Source organism: Numenius arquata, chromosome 3 (assembly GCF_964106895.1).
Source record: "Numenius arquata chromosome 3, bNumArq3.hap1.1, whole genome shotgun sequence".
Lineage (NCBI taxonomy): Eukaryota > Metazoa > Chordata > Aves > Charadriiformes > Scolopacidae > Numenius > Numenius arquata.
The window spans coordinates 72,970,981-72,996,810 of record NC_133578.1 but is presented as its reverse complement, the minus strand read 5'-3'; the positions used below and the strand labels follow the sequence as shown (position 1 = coordinate 72,996,810).

At 39.5% G+C, this 25,830-nt stretch overlaps 1 protein-coding gene across 1 annotated transcript in view; it reads left to right on the top strand.

Annotated features, from left to right (window-relative positions):
- The window catches only part of TRAPPC9 (trafficking protein particle complex subunit 9), a 489,725-nt gene that overhangs the window by 30,160 nt on the left and 433,735 nt on the right, over positions 1-25,830 (top strand). Inside the window, exons 9-11 of the mRNA XM_074144728.1 lie at positions 15,729-15,855; positions 17,832-17,977; positions 23,419-23,504. Of these exons, the coding sequence (XP_074000829.1) occupies positions 15,729-15,855; positions 17,832-17,977; positions 23,419-23,504 (359 nt within the window). The remainder of the gene's footprint in view (positions 1-15,728; positions 15,856-17,831; positions 17,978-23,418; positions 23,505-25,830) is intronic.

The following is a 25,830-nucleotide window of genomic DNA, read 5'->3' as shown; positions in this document are numbered from 1 at the left end:
ATGATTTTTAAAAGAAAGAGGTATTTGCACTTTCTTTTGTCCTACCGTCAAATAATGTGACTTTGTTTTGAAATATGTTTAATTTGAGAAGTAATGGAGAGCACAGAAGTTAGAGAATTCTGTGTATGCATGAGTTAGCATGTTGATGGTCATCAATCAGGTATACAGGGTTATTAGTTTTAAATATAATTGTTCTGAACTTGATGTGTAGTATCTAAAATAAAACTTCCTTTAATGTTTTCCATCTGTAGATTGACTGCCTCAAGCCTAATATTCCGTTTCCTCTGTAAATATTAAGAATATGATCAGAAAACTTAATTTGCACATCCATTAAAAGAAGTATTATTTAAAAATACTAGCAGATTTCATAAGTGCTATTAATCATAGAATTTTCTAGGTTGAAGGGACCTTTAAGGTCATTGAGTCCAACCATAAACCTAGTACTGCCAAGTCCACCACTAAACAGTGTCCCTCAGGACCACATCTACACATCTTTGAAATACCTACAGGGATGGTGACTCCACCACCTCCCTTGGGAAGCCTCTTCTAATGGTTGATAACCCTTTCAGTTGGTAACCCTTTTCCTAATATTCCATTCTAATTCTCCCCTGGCACAACTTGAGACTGTTTCCTCTTGTCCTGTCTCCTGTTCCTTCGGAGAAGAGACCGACCATCGCCTCGCTACAACTTCCTTTCAGGGAGTTGTAGAAAGTGATAAGGTCTCCCCCTCAGCCTCCTTTTCTCCAGGCTGAACAACCCCAGCTCCCGCAGCCACTCATGATAAGACTTGTTCTCCAGACCCCTCAGCAGCTTCATTGCCCTTCTCTGGACATAGTCAAGCACCTCAATGTCTTTCTTGTAGTGGGGGGCCCAAAACTGGACATGGCACTCGAGGTGGGGCCTCATCAGTGCTAGTACAGGGGCACAATCTCTTCCCTAGTCCTACCAACCACACTGTTCCTGATACAGGCCAGGACGCTGTTGGCCTTCTTGGCCACCTGGGCACACTGCTGGCTCATATTCAACCAACAGTTGACCAACACCCCCAGGTCCTTTTCCAACAGTCAGCTCTCCAGCGACTCTTCCCTGAGCCTGTAGCGATGCACGGGGTTGGTGTGACCCAAGTGCAGGACCTGGGACTTGGCCTTGTTGAACCCCATATCATTGGCTTCGGCGCATTGATCCAGTCGGTCTCTGTGTAGAGCCTTTCTACCGTCAAGCAGGTCGACATTCCCGTCTAACTTGGTGTCATCTGTGAACTTAGGGAGGGCGCACTCGATCCCCTCATCCAGGTCATTGATAAAGATACTAGACAGAACAGGCCCCATTATTGAGCCCTGAGGACTCCACTCGTGACCGGCCACCAACTGGATTCAACTCCATTCTCCACCACTCTTTGGGCCTGGCCCTCCAGCTTGTTAATCTAATTCTGTTCCTTTACTAGTTCAGTTGAAGTTGAGATAGTGGGACTTCAGAAAACAGAAAAAAAAAATCTCGTCACTTCAAGTAGAAGTTCAGAAGATGATTTTTAGTAGTTACAATGAAAGATCTATGAATTAGAAGCTTTTGTTTCTATTCATGGGACACAAATACACAGTCAAAACTGGTTTGTGTTTAAAGCAAAGTTTTCTTATATTTTAATTGAATGACACTTGGTAATTATTTTGAAATACACCTTTTGTATATGTTTACTTGAATTCCAGTTTCCAACCATGCAGCCTGGCAAATCTGAATAAAAAGTATCATCAAGTAAATGGGAGATGTCAGTCACTGTTTTAACAACGTGGAAGCTAAGAGTCTGATTTAAAATTAAGCTATTTAGTTACATAAATATGTAAAATGCAGTCTTCTGCTTAGCAAAAAGAGGTACCAAATTCTGCATAGAAGCTCTCTACTCTCAAGCCATTGTGTTTTAATGTTAACAAGCCCCTGAGAATCACTCTGTCTTTAGAAAAAAGTTAAAATGTGCAATTGCAAAGTTGCTTGGAATGAAATCTACCTCTTCTGCGTAATGCCTTTTGAAACATAACACTGTGTGTACAGCTCACGCCGAGCTTGATTTGGGTAAGGTCTGATACTTGGAAACATCCCCCCTCCCCCCCAGCCCAATATTTTATTGTGGATCTTTATTGATAATATCCATACTGCTTAAAAGGACTGTGATTTGTATTGTGAGCCAATGATTCGGAGTCAGCTCATCTACTAGGGCCTGTCTAAACACAGAGCTACTCGGGAACAGCTGTTATCCAAAGTGACTGTCACAGAAACCACTCGCAGAGAGCGCATCCGTCACCCCTGCAAGCTCACATTCCTTCAGACGTTTGGCAGGTTTCCAACTGTCGTGCCTGATGGTTTGCTTTTGGGGACAAGGATCTTGGTGCACTGAGGTGACCTTTTCTCACCATTCATGGTATGGAGTGAAACCAGGAATGCTTCATTCTCTTTTTTTGGTGGTCACGTTCAGTTCATCAAAGATCCTTGAAGTTTGTCTGTTTTGTTCTTTGGGGAAAAAAATTACGCTTTTCAGTGCTTCTCAGTATACCTCTGCCGTTAAGATCTTCCTGTCCTATGATGTCCTGTCCTAGTTCTTTTCAGCCTTCTAGTGCGATGACAGCCTTCCTATTGGAGGTCTCTACTACTCTATCTGTTGTGTACTTAATTAACTTACTGACTCTACCATGATTCGGCCTTGCATTAAACTCGCAGAAGTCATGTTTCATCTGTTGACCAGTGTTCTGGATGTCTCTATTCTTGAGGTGAGTGATTGCAGGTGATGGAGAGAACAATATTTAGAAGTACTTCCTGAAATGTCCTAGGATGCCGCCTTGTCATTCCTGTCCATGGTTCTTTCTTAGATCATTGGACATCAGTGGGATGATAAAAACATAGCCCTACCTAAGGAGAAGGCCTTTCTTCCTTTCAGAGGTCCTGAGTTGAATTTTCAGAATATCCATAGTTGTCTAAATTTCACTGATGTCATTCTGAGCTCTGTGGTGGCAGGATTCTGTCCCTACTGCAGCACTGGCTATCACTTGGCACTTCAAAATCATACAACGCGTTGATCCATACCATGCTAACCTTAGAAGTTTGTGAGTTTGGCTCCAGGCTGTTTTCTCAAGAAAACAATCTCTCCCCTTCCAGAAGATACTTATTCTCTGCCTGTGCTGAGATCATCCTCCCCACTGAAGATTTTTCTGCCAAAATTGATGCTGAATGCTATTTCGGTTCCCTTCATCCCTCTAGATGAGTTGTGATGGACTTGTCAGTGTTGGCTGGGCAGAGCACTTTGATGCCTTGACAGCTCAGAGCTGTTGGTGGCTGGAGGACCAGGGAGTGCATGCCAAGAATCTGAGATCCCTTTCACAACCTTTTCATCCTCCTTTCAAGACCGCCTTGCTCCGGTGATGGCTGACACGTCAACTGCCAGAGTGAGGTCTGTCCCATTTGCAAAGAAGCAACGAGCTTGATCTAAACAACAAAAAAAAAAACCCCAAACTTTGTTTATCTTTAGAAATTATGGTTAAGCCTGGACTGATCGTAATTTGATCATGTCAGACGTGGTGTCTGACAACTCAAAATCTGCCTTTCTATCTTACAACTTGAAAGAGGAAACTATGCGGTATTTTACAGACATTTTTATTTATAGAACAGATTGCATATGCATGCACTTGGTGATATTTAAATTTCAAATTGCCATGTAGAAATATAGGAAATAAGAAAGAATATTAAACTGGCCTCCTAAAAATTGTCAGTTAGACCAAAAGTGAAGATGTTAAATGCCTTTCAGTCTAACCCTTCTGCCAAGCCTATATTGACAGCAGTAAGGACCAGATTCAGTTTCTGGGGATCTTTACTTAAAATATTGTGTTGAATTTCCACCCAAACACTTGGGAATCATAGAATGGTTAGAGTTGGAAGGGACCTTAAAGATCATCAAGTTCCAACCCCCCTGCCATGGGCAGGGACACCTCCCACTAGACCAGGTTGCTCAAAGCCCCATCCAACCTGGCCTTGAACATCTCCAGGGATGGGGCATCCACAGCTTCTCTGGGCAACCTGTTCCAATGTCTCACCACCCTCACAGTAAAGAATTTATTCCCAATATCTAATCTAGATCTCCCCTCTTTCAGTTTAAAACCATTTCCCCTCATCCTATCACTACACTCCCTGATAGATTCCCTCCTATATGATGCTCCTGTAGACCCCCTTCAGGTACTGGAAGGCAATCAAGCTGCAAAGGCACTTGTTGAGTTGTACTTTCCCACACAGATTTGACTAAATGGCATTTTACTGGAGAAAGGGATAAGAATAACCTGTAAACCTATAAATAACTGCTGCCTCTCTAAAGCATGGAATAATGTAAGCCACCTCTCGTTTTGAGGGACTGCTGGAGCAACACATTACTGTTTGTTCACCGAGCTGTAGCCTGTTCTCTTGTTTATATCTTGCTATGACTTTCTCATTTTTCCCTGTTTGACTGCTGTAGCAAGAGTTCTTGAGAGCTTCAGCTCATTTTTTTTTTTTTCAGTTGGAGTTTGTTGCTCACCTTTTTTTTTTATTGTTCCTCCTGCCCATTCCCACAGTGCTCCTCTTTTCTCCTGTTCCTCATGTCTAGGCCACCAGAAACAAGATTATAAGTATTAGAAATAAAATCTAGGATAAACGGATATGAATGTCTGATTTTAAAATAAGCAAACCAGCTTGATAGTAGTATTAAACTTTGAAATGAGGAGCTATATAAAAGTAAAGGAGGTAGTTGGAAGAAACTAAAAGGAGTGGCGTGTTTGCTGGTAGTATGGAGGTTGCTTAAAGATGTTGAAGATGTATTCTCCTTCTCCATTAAAATAAGTCAAAAAAAAATATGAAAAAAGCAAGGGTAGTTAAACAGCAAAATGAATGCAATTGAGGGAGGAAAAAAATAATTTACTATATAAAAGTGGATGTTGTGTCCAAACATAGAAAGTAGAAGGGAAGGTCAACCCTGATAAGTTAAATGAGGCGGGGGGAGGAATTAAACCCAGAAAAGATTTTTGAGGTGTAACTTGCTGAGCTCATGAAACCTAATAACTCCTTCAAATATAGGAAAGATGGAGAGGGACTCTATCAGGGAGTTTATTCATAGGAGGAGGGGTAACGGTTTTAAATTGAAAGAGGGGAGATTTGGATTAGGCATTAGGAAGAAATTCTTCACCCTGAGGGTGATAAAACAAGTCATGGATGCCCCATCCTTGGAGGTGTTCAAGGCCAGGTTGGATGGGCCTTTGAGCAACCTGGTCTAATGGGAGGTGTCCCTGCCCATGGCAGGGTGTTGGAACTTGATGATCTTTAAGGTCCCTTCCAACCTAAGCCATTCTACGATTCCGTGATTAGAAGCAGGAAGACTGTCAGAACTGAAGCATAATTGAAGTATAGAGACACTCGGGGAAGATTAAGCTGTATCAGAAAACTTTGATCAAGATTTTCATTTTAGGAAGGAAGATTCTGAGGCTTGGTCCTGCCTCTACGGAGAATAAATCTGTGGAATTCTTTCAAAGTGTAATTAGAAATGGTTTATGGTAGGGAGCCATCTGCACTGTAAAATGAGTAGTAATAAATTTCAGGTACCAGATAAGGTTCAAAGACTCTAAAAGTATTTTAATTTTAAAAAGTTGAACTGCTAACAGTTGCAATTATCTTCATTCTCATTTTAATATTGCAAATGTATCTCTGCATTTTTTTTTTAAAGAATTCAGAGAGGGATGGAAATTCTTCTAACTAAATGAGGTGGGTTTGTCTTCAGTGTAGATGCCTGCTCCCAGTTCATCCTAATGATCTTGGCCATCCCAGTGATTCTTTGGGCAGGCTTCATCACTCCCTTTACACGTATGTGGCTATCCCAGTACCAACTGGGTGTCTGCACCTGACTGTAGTCATTGAGGCTTCTCTTGAAATAAGATAAACTGAATTCCATCCTTTGAACCCATCTGGAGTTCAGTAAATTTGATACCTGTACCGGGTAAATTATAAGAAACCAGAGTAAATAATAGTAAGTGTATGGATAATTGTCCTCTAGTGGGAAGGAGGTAGAACATCCTTGAAGCCTGATTTCTTTTTGAGGAATGGTGGAGCATTTAAATGAGTGTGATATAGTTAATACAATATTCCTGAATTCCAGGAAAAAAACCAAACCCCTTTTGCTACATTGATTAATTACTGATTAGGAGAGATGAAAAGAAGGAATAAGTGAATGAGTTTATGGTGTTGGGGAAAGAGATTATTATTCATGTTGCTTTTGCTTTTCAAAACAGTTGTAAGCTATTAGGAAACCAGAAAAAAATGGCAACATCACAGTTTTTTTCTGAGCCAGGGTTATTTAGAGAGTTTCTAGAGTAGGTTCGATTGTGATACTGTTTTTTGGGAGTGGAAAGTAAGAGATCCTGTATTGGAAACCTTCTTATAACAGGCCTGCTTATGCTGACTGTCACAAGCAGTCCCCTGAAGAGTGTGTAATGTAGGTACCAGCTGCTTTGCTCTACAGCTTCTCCCTTTTTGTGCTGCGATGCTTGCTAACGTAGACTCAGCCTGTCAGCAGTTTGCCATGTTTCGTAGTCATAAGGAGCACCATTCCTGATTACCGCCTTTAAATTAAGATAGCATTCCCCTAGCATCCTCTGCAGCGTGTAAATTCATTTTTAGAAAGGTAAAAGTTCCTGATTTCAAGGGCTGAAAAGAATGAACCTTTAATCAGACTGAACAGAGAATATAATGCTAATTAAAACTTGATGTAAACTTCTGAGTTGAAGTGATGTTTACTTAACTGACACTAATGAACTGGTTTTAATGCACTGCATTGTATTTTAGTTGACAAAGTACCTGCAAGTTGTATTTGCCTAGCCGATAAATTTTTCAATAGGGAGCTAGGTTGGTTGGTCTTATAATATTAAAATTAACTGATTTCAGGATGGAGACTGAAATCTTCAATATAATTACCAGGGAATATTTATGGCAGCCTGGTAGGTTCTTAGCCATTAATTGGAAATCTTTTTACTTTTTCAGCATAGTGCCGTATCTCATCTGTGTATGTATATTGAAAAAGTGTGTGTGTATATATATAAAATGTAATTGAACAGACTTGTCACCTTGTGTGCTTGATGTATAGCGGTAGCACAACATGGTGTAAGAAGGAATATATTTAAAAAAGTTTGAATATAAATGCTTTCTGACATACTGTAATAAAAGACTTCTGAGATTGCACATGAAGTAGGAGGAGGCTTCTTAGAAGCCTCTTAACTCTTCTTATTCAGCATGGTACCATGAATTTTGCAGCTTTTCATCTAGTTCTGTGTTTTCTTCAGTTGTGTACTATAAAACTTCAGCACTTTTCTGTGCTCCTGTTGCTGGGAGTTGTTTATCTGCAACACTTTTTCCTGCTTTTTTTACCCCCCCCCTTTTTTTTAAAAAAAAAAATTCAAAATAGTCACAGCAGGGTAAAACTCTCTGGGCTTGTTATATTCTTTTAGAATCTCTCTCTGGAATCAGTGCTTTCTAGAGACAAGCTGGCTTCTAAAATAACTTCACTTAAACTGTTTTAGTAAAAGGGTGTAGAAGGTCCTGAAATACATGTCTTTTAGACTATGTAGGAAGTGAGGCTTGCGTAGAGGAAAACCACGATGCCTGTATGTATTTATCCGTTTCAAATAATGATCTGCTTATCCTTGTGTTCCTTGATTAACTCTGGTTCAGATCCTAATTCAGTCAATTGGTTAGTTTTGAAGTGGAATAGATCAATGAGACAGACTAGAGGAGCAACAGCGAGAAAAGATTGAAATTCATTTGCATAGCACAAAAAGTGAAGACTAATAGTTTTTTTGAGTCATATTTTATATGAAAAAAAACCACTGTAATGGAAGTGAAGACTGATCCGAATTGTCTGGCCTTACAAACAAACCTGAATGTCTCTCACACATGATTTACCTTTGTTTAGACTTGCGTGTTGATGAGGTACGGACCAAAACTCCAGCCACCACCAGATCCAAATTCTTAGCTGAAACAGAAGATCAGTCACTACAAGAAAATGGTGCATTTCTTTATGACAAAAGTTTCCTATTAATTTGTATAAAGTCAGTCATGAACAAAATGACGTTTCTGAGCTTTAGCTCAAAATTCTTGTCTTCATGTTGTTACCTCTGATTTGGAAGAGGCCTGATTTGATTAATTGAGGGAAAAATGTTCAAATGAAGACAAGTTGCAAAGTTTTTGTTCCAGAGAAAGAGATTACATTGGCGAAGACATACTTTAATTGGCAATATGAAGACATGAAAAATTTGTGCTGTATTTTGAAGAGCTAATATTTTTTGTACTGAAGGAGGTTGGTTCAGGAGCTGCTACATCACTAAAATTCAAGTAAATTTTATATGACGCTTAACAGACTCCATACTGCTGTTTTTCACCTAAATCTAAGTGAAGGTACTGGAATCAAGGGTGTTGTTGAAAGTAGCACTTTATATGTAAAAATAAATATCCATGTTTAAAAGAGGGCGATCCGTGTGCTTTGAACTCCCCAGATGATGTTCACTGAGTATGATTGGATGTGCTGAGACAAGAAGAGTAAGGTCTAGGAGTGATGCTGAAAAAATATTTTTTCAAAAGGATGGGAAAGCTCAACTGTATGTTAATAGAGGGAGCTGACGTTTTCACATGGTTGTGTAGTTTTTTTTTTTAAAAACAATTAAACTGTCTTTTCTCAAGCAAGAGTCTCTCCTCTCTGTATCACTGGTGAAGGCATTGAAACTTTGAATCACGATAATCCCCTCTGGCCAAATTCTTGTGACTTTGCATCACGGTATATTGGGAAAATTGTCCTACAGAACTTACCATGTTGTTCTTGCCATCTTCTGTCTCTGTGCTTCTTCCGCCCAAAATACAAAATCAGGTGGGTTTAACAGTTACACCATTGTATGCGTAAACTTTTACAAAGCCTACTTTGCTCAGAAGCAGCTTTGCGGCAGCCCTTAGCTTTTTTTATTGTTATGGACAGTACCTGTGCTTAAATTGTTCCATTTTATGTTAAGGTAGGTCATCTGGTATTTCTTAACATGAAAAAAATCAGTAATATTGTTCAGTGGTTTACATACTGGTTTTGTATGTACAAAGTATGTTTTTGTAGTATTCAAAGTGTATAGACACCTGAAGTTCTCAGATACGGTGGAGAACCAGATACTGAAATTTTAATGGCGTGTTTCTGACCTCTGACTTTAGCTGTCTCAATTTTTCATGAGACTTTATCCGAAAATATTTTTGTGCTGGCTGTGACTTTCAAACAGGCTGTGACTTAATGTGTACACATTTTATATAATTATTACAAATCTTATAATGGAAGACCAAGGTGCGTTTAGTCAGTCTCTTCCCATTCTCTCTCTCTGCAGTGGTCATCTTGGAAGCAGAAAACATTCCGCTTTTAACAGACAAGGCTTCTATTTTTATTTATGTTCAAAAGATTGTCTTCTTCCAGCTCCCCTTCCTGCACAGTTAGTAGTAAAGCTGATAAATTCTTTTTCAAAGATGAGCTGTTACACAACAAATACCTGAATCCTTTTGTTCTCATTCTCCTCTTTGTGTGGATGGAGCCACTTTCTCTGATATTGTTCATGATGATGTTTATGTAAGTGGGTCTAGCTCTCTGGGTAGCATAGATTAATTATTTTCTTGTTGTTCCTGCTCTTTTCCATGTCAAACTGTGATTTTTTTATTATTAGTTTTAGTCTCTACTGTATTTAGTTAGAGGTTTATTTTGCTTGATTCCTCAAAGAACCGGGATTCATATAATATGCTGTCTGCCGGTGCCTTTTTGGGTTTCCCCATAAGAATAGCTTTTGAGTCTACTGACAAAACGTGGTGTGGAGAACAGACCAGCGGCATTAATTTTCACAACAGTTGTTTATACACAGAAAAGGCAGATGCTAACAGTGCCCTGAGGGGGAAAAGGAAAAAAAAAAAATAAAACCAAACCAGTAAATCTCACTCGCTTTGGTCATTTTATCATCCAGTTGGCCAGTCAACTCGCACGTGCTTCCTGTCTTAACCGATGACCTAATGAATATAGGTTGGAGTCTGAAATGTAGCTGCTCAGGGCAGTATGAAAACATAGGCTAGTGCTGAGATTAATTGCAGTAGAGAATACTGGAATGAAACCCCACCATTCCTTGCGTTGCTTTCAAAGCAACTTGTTCAAGTATCAGATCCCCGAGCAGTTTGAAGTCATGTTTACTTGCTCCATGTATTTTTCGGGGAAATATTAGAGATGCTGTTTACTTGCTAAAACTGTAGAAAATGCTGTCATATTCTACCTATCAGATTTAATGTAATGGAAAACCAGGTGATGCTTCGTTGCGAATTAGAGGAGACCAGCTCTGTTCTGCTGAATTAAATAATTGAAATACTGAATTAGTGGATTGATCATGCAAATCTTGCTAAAGCACTTCACTTACAGCATTAACTTGCTGGCGGCAGTGAAGAGGGATGTGCTGAGTATACAAATAGGTTGTTACTATCCATCTGCATCTATCCCAAACTAGAGTTGAGGGACTCCCTGAGAGGTCATGAAGACCTTTGCATCCGTGCTATAATCTAGTGATTAACTTCAAGGAAAATAGTTTGTAGCGTTTACTGTCCATGAATACTCAATTTCTACTTCAGCTTTTGTGAGGGTCTAAGTGTATTTTGTGGCCTTTTTGAGATTCTTTTTAATTTAAAGAATACACCGTGTCTTGATGGCAGGGTGATGCTGAAGATCTCCCTGGCAGCAGACGCTGACTTTTTTTTCTTCTCTAGTTGTAAGAGGGCTCACTGACCGACTTTCTTCTTTTTTGTGAAGGAAATATCTATGTTTTTGGGTGCAGAAACTACTGCTTTTTCTGCTGTCAAGCTGAATTTTCTGTCTCGTTATATCCTGCTAGTAATTTATCAAGGATATGTTTGACTCTGTTCCTGAGAGAGCTGGGTAGGCCAGCTGGCTGTCAATTCTCAGGGGTTGGATGCTCTAGGGGGGTCTCCTCGGACTTCTCCTTTGTCAACAATGTTTGCTGTTTTCAAGGGGGAAGGAAAAGCTCAGCCAGCACTAAGAACCCTGGGTACTAGGGGTTTTTTGTTAAAACTTTGACTCTGGGCTTATCACCAGGGGAAAATTGAAGTCAGAAGGCTTTTAGCTGTTTGTTTCCCAACTTTCTTTTTCAATATTTTAGCAAGTTGCATAAGGAAACAGAAAGTTGTTTGTCTTCCAGTGTAAACTCCCTGCCAAAGCAGGGGCACCCAGTGCGGGCTGAACAGGAATGCATCCAGGTGGGTTTGGCAGATCTCCAGAGAAGGAGACTCCACACTCTCTCTGGGCAGCCTGTCCCAGGGCTCTGGCACCCTCAAAGTGAAGAAGTTTTTCCTCATGTTGAGATGGAATTTCCTGTGTTCCAGCTTGTGCCTGTTGCCCCTTGTCCTGTCACTGGGCACCACTGAGAAGAGTCTGGCCCCAATCCTCTTGACATCTGCCCTTTAGATATTGCTCAGCATTGATGAGATCCCCTCTCAGTCTTCTCTTCTCCAGGCTGAACAGCCCCAGGTCTCTCAGCCTTTCCTCATCAGAGAGATGCTCCGGTCCCTGATCATCTTTGTAGCCTCTGCTGTACCCTCTCCCGCAGTTCCCTGTCCTTCTTGAACTGGGGACCCCAGAACTGGACATAGATTCCAGATGTGGCCTCACCAGGGCAGAGTAGAGGGGGAGGATGACCTCCCTTGACCTGCTGCCATGCTCTTCAGTGCCCCACAGGAGATCATTGGCCACCTTGGCCACAAGGGCACGTTGCTGCTTCATGGGCAACTTGTCCAAAATTAGCAGGTCAGACATAAAATGTTCCCTTTCTTCGTTCTGCCTTGCTGAAGGTTGTTCTCCAAGGGACACAGTGACTTGATCTAAACAAGATCAACCTTTTGTTTGTCAGAGACCTAACATTGTATTTTTCATATTTGACTTTGTTTTTAATGGGTAATGATTGTGACTGAGTGCAGATACCTTAAATTTCTTCAGATATTAAAGAGCTGAAACATACGGATATAACAATTGTGTTCTTCTAATTTTCTCCATTATCTGCCAAGACATGAAACGCTGTTTGTATGATGCTGTTACTGAAGTACTTAAAAACGTTAGTCTTCTTTCTTCTTTCCTGTCCTGATCTGATTTTTCAATGGCTTGGTTTTTGTGAAACACTGACATTGCTTGACATTATGTGAATAAAGCTTGACGTTATTGTGAAATTAGCAGGAAGACATTTTCTTTTTCACATTTAGTAGCTTTCAGTCACAAATGGTTTCTAACTGTGCAACTGAAGCTTTCAGATTTTTGTGTTCTCACAACACAAAATATGAACACACTGTTCATATTAGAAAAGAGTTCAAAGCTGATATGGGACGAAACCAATGTTCCTTCTGTTGGCATGAAGAATTAAGCAAAAAAAATTGCCAAGAGTATCAGTGGTCTTGCAAAAATGCTCATTTTTCGGAAGCAGACAAAAAAAGGTAGTGAAAACAATTTGGTGTGAAATGGGGAAATTGTGTTTTGAGGTTACACTGAATGAGCTGAGAAGTATCTGCTCGAGTGGCAATACTGACTACGGCTTTGCTCAGCTTTATTTGGGTGCAGCTGTTCCATGATCCTGATGTTTCAATGAGTCTGGAGAGAAAGTGGAGGAAAAAGGAAAAATCATGAATGTAGTTATTCCAGATGAGAAAATAACCCGTAATTTCTCACTCAATAAATGAGTCTCTATAATATCTACTCAAGAGTATCCAGTAGCATTTCCAGCTGCAGTGCAGGCTTTTAAAGCTGTTGAGGTGAATTCACAGGTCAGAGGATCAAGCGGTGATTGCTTTCCTGCTGACATATACAAGCTTGAAGACACTGGGTGGGTAAAGACCTCCAAGAGTAGTTTTCGATCTCTTCTTTGCAAAGAGAAAGGTAAGCACTAGTGATAGCTATTTCAGTCACAGTCTTCTAAACTATGGGTCAGGATACTTAGTAGTTGAGTAGATCCTCCCCGGAGATTGCCACAGTTTCTGATTGTGTCAAAATACGATGACAGGCTGATGCTGGGAAAATTCAGAGCTGTTTGAAAGTAGCTGTCTGTAGCGGGTTTTTGGCAACTCTTAGGATTTGCAAATTTGACTAAACAGAGAAGTTTGTTCATTCACGCTGCAGAGGTGCTCGGTCAAGAGAGAAAGGCTTCAACATTTACTTTCAGAAGTGGCTCTTGGGCAATATCTTGCTCTGTTGCATCATGAATGCTTCTTGTGTGTCATAGAATCATAGAATTGTCTTGGTTGGAAGGGACCTTTCAGATCATCAAGTCCAACCATCAACCCAACACTGACAGAAACCATCACTAAACCGTGTCCCTCAGCACCACGTCTACCCGTCTTTTAAATACCTCCAGGGATGGTGGTTCCCTGGGCAGCCTGTTCCAATGCTTGATAACACTTTCAGTGTAGAATTTTTTCCTAATATCCGATTTAAACCTCCTCTGGCACCACTTGAGGCCGTTTCCTCTTGTCTTATCGCTTGTTACTTGGGAGAAGAGGCTGACCCCCCCTTGCTACACCGTACTTTTAGGTAGTTGTAGAGAGCGCTAATGTCCTATTGATGTAGATTCCTTTAACATCTTAGCTGAGATGCGGTGCTAAATAAAAAGCAATAGAGCTGCTGGCTGGGCAGCAGCATGTTTTAAACTGCATTTCATACAATATCAGCATGGAAAAATGTCTTGTTTTAGCCTTGTCTTTGTGGAATGCACGCTGAGCTGCTGCTGTGAAATAAAAATGTGACTCTCAAATCTATAAACAAATTCTTTTGCAAGTGGCAGCACGCTTTCTCCGAGTACAATAATTGACAGTGTTTCACACTAGGAAATGAAAGCCAGTTCTTCGGAATGACAGACCTCAGGTTTTAAGCAGAATTAAGCGCATACTGTAGTGTTCTCGTCTTCATTCTTGGTAGCTGCGATGCTTTCCGTCTCCGTGGATTCTACTCGTACTGTGTGCCCTTGCTCACATAACATGGCAAACAACAACCCGAATGCGGTAGCCTGAAATTGTTATGGAAATACTCAGTCTACACTACCACCTCCTGGCTGTGCTACGCTGATCTGAGCGTACGTGTCTCTCTAATACTGTATTTTTGGGAACGTTTCCTACATGCAATTAAAATGCGGTGAGTGGCTCAAAAGTCAGTTCAGTGAAACACAGACACAAGGAAGGCAATTTGTCAGTATGTGGCATTAATTTCATAGTGAAGGCGATTACAATCAATGTTTATTTGCTTTGAGAGAGTAAGTACTCATAGCCGTAGAAGCTTTACAAACTGAGCTGGATTGATGTGGGCAGCACAAACATCAGTGGATGTTTGTGGATCAGCCTTCCAAGGCCCAAGAGAGTGTTTTGGGCAGTAGCATGGGCTCCAGGGTATGTTTCTCTCGTGTTTTTCTCACTCCTCCCTCTCACAGCTGCTACGCAGCATTTTTTACCCTTTCTTAAATGTGTTATCACAGAGCGTGGCTGATGGGCCCGGCTTGGGGCAGCACTGGGTCCGTTCTGGAGTTGACTGGAACCTGCTGTCTCTGACATGGAGCTACTCCTGGTCTCTTCTCACCAAGGCCACCCCTGCAGCACCCATCGCTACCAAAACCTTGCTGCATAAACCCAATACACTTGTCTAAGCAGGCATTTTGAAAAGCAGTATTTGCTGTCACCCTTCCCTTTTCTGTTTTGCTTTATCGCCGAGTATTTTTATCTCTGAATTATTTTCTAAAAACAGTTTAGTTACTGAATATCTACTTTTCTTGGTAGCACATATAAGGAGTTTTGTTCACTGTGCTTTAAAACAATGTAGGTCTAAGACTTTTAAACTATCTCGTTCTCCCCTCTAAACACACACTCTCAGTCTTATTTCTGTTTGCAGGCTCCCATTTCATCAGAGAAATATAATTTTGTGTTCGGGCCATATATTTCCAAATAGACACAATGTCCAATAGACACCATTCTATACATTGTTGAAAGTTGTTGGATAAAATTCATAAGGATTTATTATACATTATTGAAGATAACCCAAATAACATATGTTTGTTTGAATGTTCTTGTATTTTTAAGTGAAACCAAAGAAAAATTGTCTTACCAGCTGTTATGTTTTAGTAGCTTAATATAGTACAATTATTTTAAGAATTAGGTAGTTTTAACACATGGTAACATCAAAGTAATTTGTTTCTCTTCTTTGCCTTTGGTATTGTTTAAGCTAATGTTTCAGAACGGGTCTTGTTCACATAATAATGCTGTTATTAATAACCATAACATGCTTGAGGCCAATTGTGTTGGTTATGTAGATTTACTAGATAAATTGTAGACGTTTTTATTTTGACAATGAAAAAATTAACAAAAAGCAGGTTTAGGCTGACAGTTCAAAACTCTAAAAAATTCAGAAAACTGTCTTGCTTAAGGTTACTTAATTATATTTGATCCATCCATTAAGGCTTCTGGAGCGTAACTGTAAGCGTTGTGTGCAAACGTTAGTTGGCTTCCTATTAGAGTTATTTTGTATAAATTAAAAAAAACAAACCACAAAACAAGTAAAGCTTTAGGCTATAACTTAATCTTAAACTTTTGTTGCGTGTGAGTTTGCAATTGTTTTTTAATTCATTTTAAACACATTTATTTTCTAGAAAAGAAAGATGTAACACAGAGCTTGGAAAGCTACACAGCAAAATGCCCCGGTACAATGGAATTCATCACTCTTCCAGATGGTTTGAAGTTACCTCCTGTTCCATTCACCAAATTGCCTATTGTGAGGTAAGACTCCAAAATACAATCTCTAACTTTTCACAGTAGCTGTCAGATTTCAAGAATACTGGAAGAGGTAGTCTGCTTGCCTTACATAAGTTGTTCACAATAATATGGAAAAATGTCAACTTGTTTTGAGAAGTTCCTAGGCAGAAATAGAGCCTTTGAGCAAAAAATACTTTCTGTGGTCTTTAGTTTTAGAAGAGGAGAGTTGGTTTGTTTTTTTTAAAGAAAAAGTCATTCAAGAGTTTCTGATACAATTGAGGAAAAGTATTTTGTAATTGCATCTGAGATCTAAGTTAGATACCTGATCATACTGAAGGTCCATGAGTTGGATGCTGTCTCCATCCGTAGAGCTTGGAACTCGGCTGGAACTGATGCCTTTTGTAGCTGTTCCTTTTCAGATGCTGCATTTTCAAGCTGGCACCTTCCCTGGCCTGTTCTAAATCTTATGTCCCTTTTTGTGCCTGTGTGCCAAGGCACATCATGCAGTCACTCCAATGAATAATACCTTGTTTAGATTAAAGCCTAGCATGAAGTATTAGAGGCAGTCCAGAGAGAGAGAAAACAGCCATCGGGCATCAATAATAAAAGAAAAGGCTAAAAGAAAATTTTCCTCAAGAAGTGGCTTTTTGAAGGGAAGATAATTGCTATTCAGAAAAAATATGGTTGAAGTTATTGAAAAAAGTTCTCAGAGATTTGCGTTCTCAGTGGGATGTCATCAAATATTTCATGAAGCAAGAGTTCTAGTATCACAAAGAGATAATAAAGTGTATAACCGAAGAGTGAAAAATACATTTATTTTCAGATTACTTTTATTCTCTAAAATGAAAATGAAAGTTTTACTCTCTGACCATTTTTCATGATAGAACTAGTTTTACTATGTCCTCTCTAACTTCTTCAATTTTTTTTTCATGCTTACTGAAGAAAGAGACCTTGTCTAACTATATGTAGTGTATTTAATATGACAGCTCTGTTCACACTAACAATCTGTTGTGTGGGAGGTGCCTGCTTCAGGTGGAGGTTTGACTGGAGCCATGTGGTTGTACGTGGTCAGATGGAATTGTATGAGGAATGAGAATGGCCACACCACTTCCAGTGGTCTTCTGGGAACAGCATTTTGTCTCCTGGTTGGACCAAGTACAATTCTGTGCAGTGATGAGCCACCTGGGTCACCTCATCTTTAATGTGGAGTCACGGGGAGAAAAGTGGATCTTCACTGAGGTCTTCCAGCATTGTCCCCTCAGTGGATCCAGCTGGCACTGGCCAGTCATCTAGGATGACTTTGCCGATACCTGCTTTGTGTTGCCTGTTCAGTGGACACTGATGCAGCGCATGCTTCGGAGTTGCAGCTGGTATCAGTTTTTTTGCTGGAGAACATAGAATGCGGACGTGTGATCCCCAAACCTTCACTGTTAGAACCAAAGCTACGTATCACAGTGGGAAAGTTATTTGACTAATTTATTATTGGCTGACCTTGGGGTTGATTTAGTTTCACAAAATATGTATAGAGCTAAACTAGCCCTATTTGACTATCCTAGATCATATTTGCAGCCAAGACACGTAGGTAGTCCAGCATCGAAAGGCCAGTGATTTCCCTGTGTGGTATAGTTTGAGTTTAAGTTAAATATTTGGTTGCTTTCTGCCCTGGACTTGTGGTGTGTCTGTTGTTCAGTCTGCACTTAACTTGGAAATTAATAGCTGGCTTTCAAATCGCCGATCTGGCTAGTTTTGGTTTTGTTGGTTTCTACAGATGTTTTTCCTTTGCTGTTTGTTTTCTGAGAGCTTTCGGAAACTTTGCCTTTAGTTTCCTTGGGTTGGTATTACTTTCTTTTGTTCTGCAGGTGTTCACTTCACATTTTCCATTTCAGGTATTTTAATCGGTACCTATGTAGAATGTCGTTTAGTATTTATCGGTACATTTTTAATGCTACCATCTATTATAAAATAAAATAAAATATTATACAATTATTTTTACCAAACAGATCTGTGAAGCTCTTGAACCTCCCGACCAGTCTCCGACCTCACAAAATGAAAAGTCTACTTGGTCAGAATGTGTCAACCAAAAGCCCCTTCATATATTCTCCAATTATCGCACACAGTCGTGGGGAAGAACGAAGTAAGAAAATAGGTAAGAATGTTTTGCAGTATTTTCCTTTGTTTTGTTAAATTAGAAAATCTTTCATGGTCAAGGAAAGCAAACCTGAACGTTGCTTTCTTGTATTGAAATAATCAGCTTTTTAGCCTGAAGTCCTGAAAGAACAAAGCTTTGTTCTCCGTGGGGCAGTTTCAAGTTCAAAAGAGGAATAAAGTCTCCAAGATGATAAAACAGATTTTCAGAGGAGATAAACTGGTTTTATTTCCTTCTTAAATATAAGAGAAATCAGGGAAAACTTAGTTCTGACAGTGTTTGGCAGCAGCCAGCTTAACCACTTACCATGTGTGGTGCCCTGAGCTACATGGGCAGCCAGATAAGAAGCGTAGACAAAAGATTCAAATCCATGGGAAACTGGACTGTGCTAGTTCATCACCCTGAGAAGTATTTATTTATTAATTTTTGACTAATAGCGTTAGACCATCGGGATTTTAAGATTTGGTTTTCAGTTTATCTATTTCGGGAGAAAAAAACCCCAAACATCCCGTTGATATCCTATTATGATTTAACTTAAACTCAGAATGATGGACTCTCTGATTAGTCACTTAGAGGCAGTTCAGCAAAAATCAAAAAAGCCTTCTAAACAACGTTTAGAATACTATAGTCATTTTCTGCTACAGGATTATTTCATTTATTCTAAAGCTCTTCATTGCAGTAATTGCACCACTGGAGGTAGGTTAGAAGGCTTGTTTCCAACCCTGGATTAAGTTACAAATATTGGTAGTTCTTTTTGTTGCTTTTGTGCATATCACACATGTGATAATCTTTAACATAAGCATTAGTGTCAGCACAAAAAGGACTCGTGCGACTGTGGAACAGAACTGATTGTAAAAACTTGAATACAGAAATTTGCAGAATGGTGTTTATCTTAACTTGGCTCCTTGTGTTGCTGGTTTCAGTACTGTGTAATCACCAAAAAATGGTAGAAAAACGGTACTTTGAAATGTCATCAAGGTTTGTTAGATTTTCTGTGTCATGCTTTGAATTGTAAAACACTAAACATTTAGCGAGTCACGGTCAGTAGTGGCTCCAACTAATTCTTCAAATGGGTAGGTTAGACAGAAACAAGTTAGACCAGAAACTTTTGAGCAGCACCAGCGTGTGCTCCTCAGCACCTGACTTCACTTTCTGTCCCCTGCTCCCCGTTCCTTCCAAGCACGAACACACGAGAGAGATGGGGAAAGCTTTCCCGTTCCCCTGTTCTCTGTTTCTCTTGTTAGGGGCAGTGTATTTGTATTGTAGCTTATTGCATTGCTCTCTGGGACTCCTCCTTTCTTGTCTTTCTCCTTTTTTGCACTTCCAACAGTCCTCTTTCACCTACTGTTCAAAGGAATTTTCTCCAGCAGTGCAGCAACTGCATCTGGGTTGTGCCTGGCCGGCGGAGCCAGTACTCGTGGAATCTCTCTGTGGTTCTTCATTCTAATGTGTGGGGCCACAGGCTTTTTCCGCGCAATCAAAGAATCGTGTAATTGTCTAGGTTGGAAGGGACCTTTCAGATCATCTAGTCCAACCATTAACCTAACTCTGACAAAAACCATCACTAAACCATGTCACTAAGCACTATGTTTACCCTTCTTTTGAATATCTCCAGGGATGGTGCCTCAACCCCTTCCCTGGGCAGCCCATTCCAGTGCTTAATAACTCTTTCTGTATAAAAATTTTTCCTGGTATCCAATCTGAACCTTCCCTGGTGGAACTTGAGGCCATTTCCTCTTGTCCTATCTCCTTGTGACTTGGGAGAAGAGACCAAGCCCTGCATCTCTACAGTCTCCTTTCAGGGAGTTGTAGAGAGCAAGAAGGTCCCCCCTCAGCCTCCTTTTCTCCAGGCTGAACAACCCCAGCTCCCTCAGCCTCTCCTCATAAGACTTGTTCTCCAGACCCTTCACCAGCTTCGTTGCCCTTCTCTGGACCCAGTCCAGCACCTCAATGTCTTTTTTTGTGGTAAGGGACCCAAAACTGGACACAGCACTCAAGATGTGTACTACAGTCTTCTAGGTTAGATATTCATGAAATCATAGAATTGTCTAGGTTGAAGGGACCTTTAAGATTGAGTCCAACCAAAATGTTGGTCTTAACCTATCTGTGTCATGGTTCCCTGATGATGATTAGGATTGATATCCCTCACCTTGAGGAAAAAGCCACACATTTTCTAATTTGTCTTATGATAATGTGTATTTTCAATAAACATTGAAACATGAGGAATTAGGAGCTATGCAGAGGCATGGATTATTATCTGGCAGTTTGGACATGGTTAGTGCTACTTTGCCGCAGTACTACTTTGAGTTCAAAAGATAAAGGAGAAGGAATTAGAAAAAGGATAAGAAATAAGAATTAAATAAAGGATAAGAAATTTTAAAAGATTAGATGTGTGGGAACATCTTAAAGTGCTTTCTCATTAAAGAAATATTTCTTTGGAAAATAGCTTGTATTATTTCTCTTAATAATTTGTTAAAAAATTGATCACAATTAAATTTTCAACATTTAACCTCTTAGGTATACCTTGTCCCGTTTTTTTTTTAATTAAATAAACCTTATTGCCAGTCTCGTCAAACAGTTGTATGATGCAATATTCTTGTTCCTTGATGGATACAAAAGGAACCTGCTTGTTTTTGAAGCGGTTCCAGTTAGGATTTGTTTATGTGCTGTGCGTACCATAGGAGTTTCACATTATACAGGGTAGTTTCTCCTTTTAGGTTTTTATTTAGCCTAAGGAGACGTCTGAACTGCTTGGGATCCTGTAAAGCATTTATCTTTTGATGTATATCCACAGCGCAGTCACTTTTAAAAGCCTGTAATGCTTCATGCAAAGTTTTGCGAACAAAAGAATATACAAAACAAACCCAGGTACTTCCTTTGCAAGAAGCTGAGGAATTTAATAAACTTTGAAACTAATGAGAATATTTTAATGGCATGTAACTCTAATTAAAACCAACAACAGTAACAAATGAATTACATGAAAATGTGTAAGCCATATTTTAGTTAAATTATTGTTACAGCAAAGGAAGTCAAGTGCTGCCGACAAACCAAAGGGAAACAAACCCTTTAGAAAGTCTTGAGGAAATGTTTTCAGCTTTCAGCTTGATGAGCTTTTGTGACTGGAAACAAGAAATGGGATAATTGTATTCTGGTTAAATTGCTTTAATAGTTTGCTAGTCATAAGAAATAAACCTATTGATTTTTGACATAAAGTGTATTTTTGTTTTAAAGCGCTGACAGTCTAATGCAGTTTAAAGTCTAATACAGTTCCATTAGTAAATCTGGCAACTAATGCCGTATCTACATTAGATGATATAAATACAGCTCTTTACCTAGGATCATATAACCTGATTTTACCTTTCCTTTCAAAAACTCTTCCCCAAGGAAGCAATTCTGTAGCGTTGCCCTGGAGTCTTTTACCTGGGGTAGCTCAACCTTCTGGAGAGGAAACCAGAGGCAGATGGTGAGATTTCCAGAAGTGGGAGTGTCTTTTTGGTGGTGGTGGAGACTACCACCGTGGGAATGAGAAGACTATATATACATTTCAGAGAAATTAATGGTTTGCATTTGCTTAGAGATACTGAGATGAAATCAAGAGTTTCCAACGTGTTTTTCTGGTATCTTGACGTGCTCAGAATCACTTTTTACCTGGTTGCATTGAAAGCATTTTCAGAAAAGACATGCCAGTCTTGTGGAATGTCTTGCGGTAGCGGAACTTGTGATAGTTCTTATAACGTGGAAATTAATTTAGAAGGACTGAAGTGCCTACTTCAGCTCCTACAAGGTTCATGTAGACAACCATGAAGGGGCTTCAGTGCTTAGATGCCTTCAAAGCTCCGTACATACCTCTGCAGAGGAGGAACTGGTTGTTCTGGGGACTGCAGAATCCGTAAGACATTGTGGGCACAGATAAGCAATTAACTAAAAAGGAAATTTGCGGAACATCTCGTACAATTGAGCTTTTGAATGTTTTGTTTCAATCCTCAGGTTTGCTTTTCAGGTTTTGTAGTAATATAACCTGTTAGTATCTCTGAATGTATGTTTTTAATTTCCTCTAGCATTAATTGGAGTTAAACATTTGCATTAAGTACATGTCCCTTGAGCTCTCTAATACTGCTTGCAAAGTGTAATCAGATAGTAAATGATTGTGAATGTACAATTACAGTACAGATGGTTTCAACTGTAAATTACAGCCTTAATATTAGTAATCCCGTTTTTTTTAGTGGACACTTTATAATATCCTAGTAAACAAGTATTAGTAATGTATGTTAAAATCACTGAGTAAACTAGTAAAAGTTAATCCATGTATGGTACAGATTAGTTTATAATCACGATTTATTTAACAAATACAGTTAAACCACCTCTTGTTTATTTGGGCTGCAGGTCCTCACCTTGTGTGGAGAATCATATCACGTTCAGTTTTGAGTCTGAACGTCGGGTGAATGTGATTAACTGTGACAAATTTGGAAGGTGGACAGGATCTTGTGGGCTGAAAAGATTATGGAATGCTGATGTACAATAATTTTTCTGTGTTGAACAGTTCCTCAGAACTTCCGTCTCTGCTGCTGACATCACTTCCATAAACTTCTCACCTCCTTAAATTATAAAAAAGCCAAAATTTTAAACTCGGTGGGGTGAAGTGTCTTTGAAGTTGAACCTCTGTCACTTGTTAGTGAGATATAAACGAGAAGTACAGCTTATTACCGGACCAATTTATGTTCATTGTCTTTCCTAAGTATTTTCACAAGTTACCAAATAACTTGCGTTATTGCTTAAGTCTCCATTTTGTGAACCTCAGACAAATCTATATCTGTAGACCCTGCTGTCATCTTCCCCTCCCACAGCCTCTCCCAAACTACTTACTGCTTCCCAAGGCAAATTAGTGGGAGGAAACTAAGGTGGCACTTGCTAGTGGGCAGTTGTTTCCTTCTTAATTTAGAATGATCTTTTATTTACTCCGTATCATCAGCTATGTCTATATGAAGGTTTGTTTCCATGAATTCTAATTTCCTTCTTCCTGTTGTGTTCGTTCCTTGTCTCATTCCTTCTTATCTGAGTCTTAATTATCCAAGGCGATGTCTACTCTGTACCTAACTCCAAGTACGTAAGCCTTTAAGTGTTTAGCATTAAGGATGTGTTTAAGTTTTGTTTTGAGTTGATGACTGAGTTAATTTGCCAATGTAAGGTTGTCATGGTGGGATTTTGGAGCACTATTTCTGTATTAATGAAAACTTCTGTTCCTTTAACCCATTGCTTTGGCTGTGATTTATAGCGTGTGTCCCACAGCGTGCTTGAATAGGACTTGGGCTGTGAAGATTATGCAGAGATGTTAATTTAGAACATCAAGATAATATAATGATCTGACAGCTCAACTGATGCTACTTTTTTATAACACTATGATTAGGCAATTCTTTCATTAATTCTTTAATTGTTTCACGTAGATTTCCAGTGGGTCCAGGGAGATGTGTGTGAAGTTCAGTTGATGGTGTACAACCCTATGCCTTTTGAGCTCCGAGTAGAAAACATGGTATGTATCTTCCTAAGTCTCCCCTTTTAATTACTTTTTTTTAATGAAAAATTTCTCAGGTGAACTTTCAAATACGGTTTTCTATAAATCAAATAATTAAAAAAGATCGTTTAAGCCAGTCTAACCTCAGTTTAGCAGTGCAGTACTGTCAATTGCCTCAAATCTGTTGGTAATGAGGTATTGAAATGAAAATCTCTGCCACTCAGAGTGTTTAAATATTTTACTGCTACTGACCCGTAAATCAATTCTGTACCTTTCTGCATGGACTAGAACTCATGCTGCATAATTTGCATATACTGGTTTTCAAGTAATAATTATATACTGAAACCTAATAATTAGTGTATACTTGCTACTGCAATTTAAAAATCTGCATTCATCCTAGCTTTTCAAATTCCTATTTGACCACATTTTTAAAAAATTGAGGAATTAAAATAGTTAGTTCTGAGAAGCTTTGGTTTTTAATAGAAGCTTCAGCTCATGGATCTGCTGTTCCCAATAATACGTGTTATTTGAAAACACCATAAGGTAAAACGGTCAGGAGGGAGGAAAAAAAGGCTAAACTACAAGAGAAGATGGTAAGGTTAAAAGGATCAAGCCAAAGTCCTCTACTATTTCAGTCGACTGCTTGCAGTGTATTCTGAAACAAACTAAATTTTTTTTTCCCCCCTCTTTATGCCAACTATCAGGATTTTTTTTTTAAATTGTTATCCATTTAAAGGTTAAAAGTCCTCTAACTACCAAACTGCTTCATCTCCACTCAGTCCTAAGCCAGTGTTGTCCTTTACGTTAAATATATTTACCTTAAATATTGCTTTTAAAACTAAATCCCTTTTCTTAGAGCCTGTTGTTCTGTTAGGCTAAGTGAATCAGTGTATATTTATTTGCCCTGGATTTTTGTTTGGATTTTTTTTTTTTTTTATTGACTGGTCTCCTGAAGCAGCTGGTCAAACAATTTGACCTAAATTACTGATAATACGCCACATATAATAAAGTGTTTTTCCACGGGAAACGAACATGCCCAAAGGTTATGCTTATAGCATAATAAAAAGCACTCTTGGAAGCTAAGGCGCTGGTTTCTTCAGCAGTGTTTTATCTAACCCGCACAGAAGTTTTCCAAATTGTTAGGAATGAATAGAAAAAGTAATTGTAAAGCTGCGCATCAGAAAGGACTCTATATCGGAATTAATTTATTTTAAGAACATTGTGATTTATAGTCTAATTTGTAAGTAGTGATGTAATTATATATTTATAAAACTGGGTTTTGGTAATTTCTTAATTTTCTTAACGAGGAAATTTTTTGTGAGTGCTTACATATGCTTAAGATGTCAGAATACAGTTACTTGCGTAGATGTGCGCTCCATCCACTCCCTGAGCAAATTAACTGTAGTAGTGTGAATACTTCTTTTTACTGTTAGCGTGATTAAGTTCTATCTTTGAATTAATACAGAATTTCAGTTTCATCGGTAAGCGTGAGAGGAAGCAGGCATGCAAACTAGATACAAATAATTGAAGTGATTAACGTAGTTCTTTAGTCAGTGCTCCATAAATAGAGCGCTTTGAGAAGTTCTGCTGTGCACTAATGTCATCTCGTTGGTAGAAATTAGTTGATTTTGCTTGATTTGTCTGTGGTATCAAGACTGTGGCCAGAAAGCTGAGGAAAGTAATTATTCCCCTCGATTTGGCATTTGAGAGAAAACATCTTTAGAACTAAAGCCAGTTTTGAGCTCCCCATACAATAGAAATATCGACATACTGGTATCAGTCCAGCAGCGTTACCAAGATGCTGGGCAGGCTGGAGTGTGTGACAGATCACAGAATCACAGAATGATATGGGGTTGGAAGGACCTCTGGAGATCATCTAGTCCAACCCCCTGCCAAAGCAAGTCCACCCAGAGCAGGCTGCACAGGAACGAGTCCAGGTGGGTTTTGAATGTCTCCAGAGACGGAGACTCCACCACCTCTCTGGGCAGCCTGTTCCAGGGCTCTGCCACCCTCAAAGTGAAGAAGTTCCTCCTCATGTTTAGGTGGAACTTCTTACGTTCAAGTTTGTGCCCATTTCCTCTTATCCTGTCCCTGGGCACCACTGAAAAAAGGCTGGCCCCATCCTCTTAACACCCATCCTTTAAGTATTTATAGGTGTTGATCAGGTCCCCCCCTCAGTCTTCTCTTCTCCAGACCAAAAAGACCCAAGTCCCTCAGCCTTTTCTCCTAAGAGAGATGCTCCAGGCCCCTAATCATCTTTGTGGTCCTATGCTGTACCCTCTCTAGCAGTCCCCTGTCCTTCTTGAACTGGGGAGCCCAGAACTGGACCCAGTGCTCCAGATGG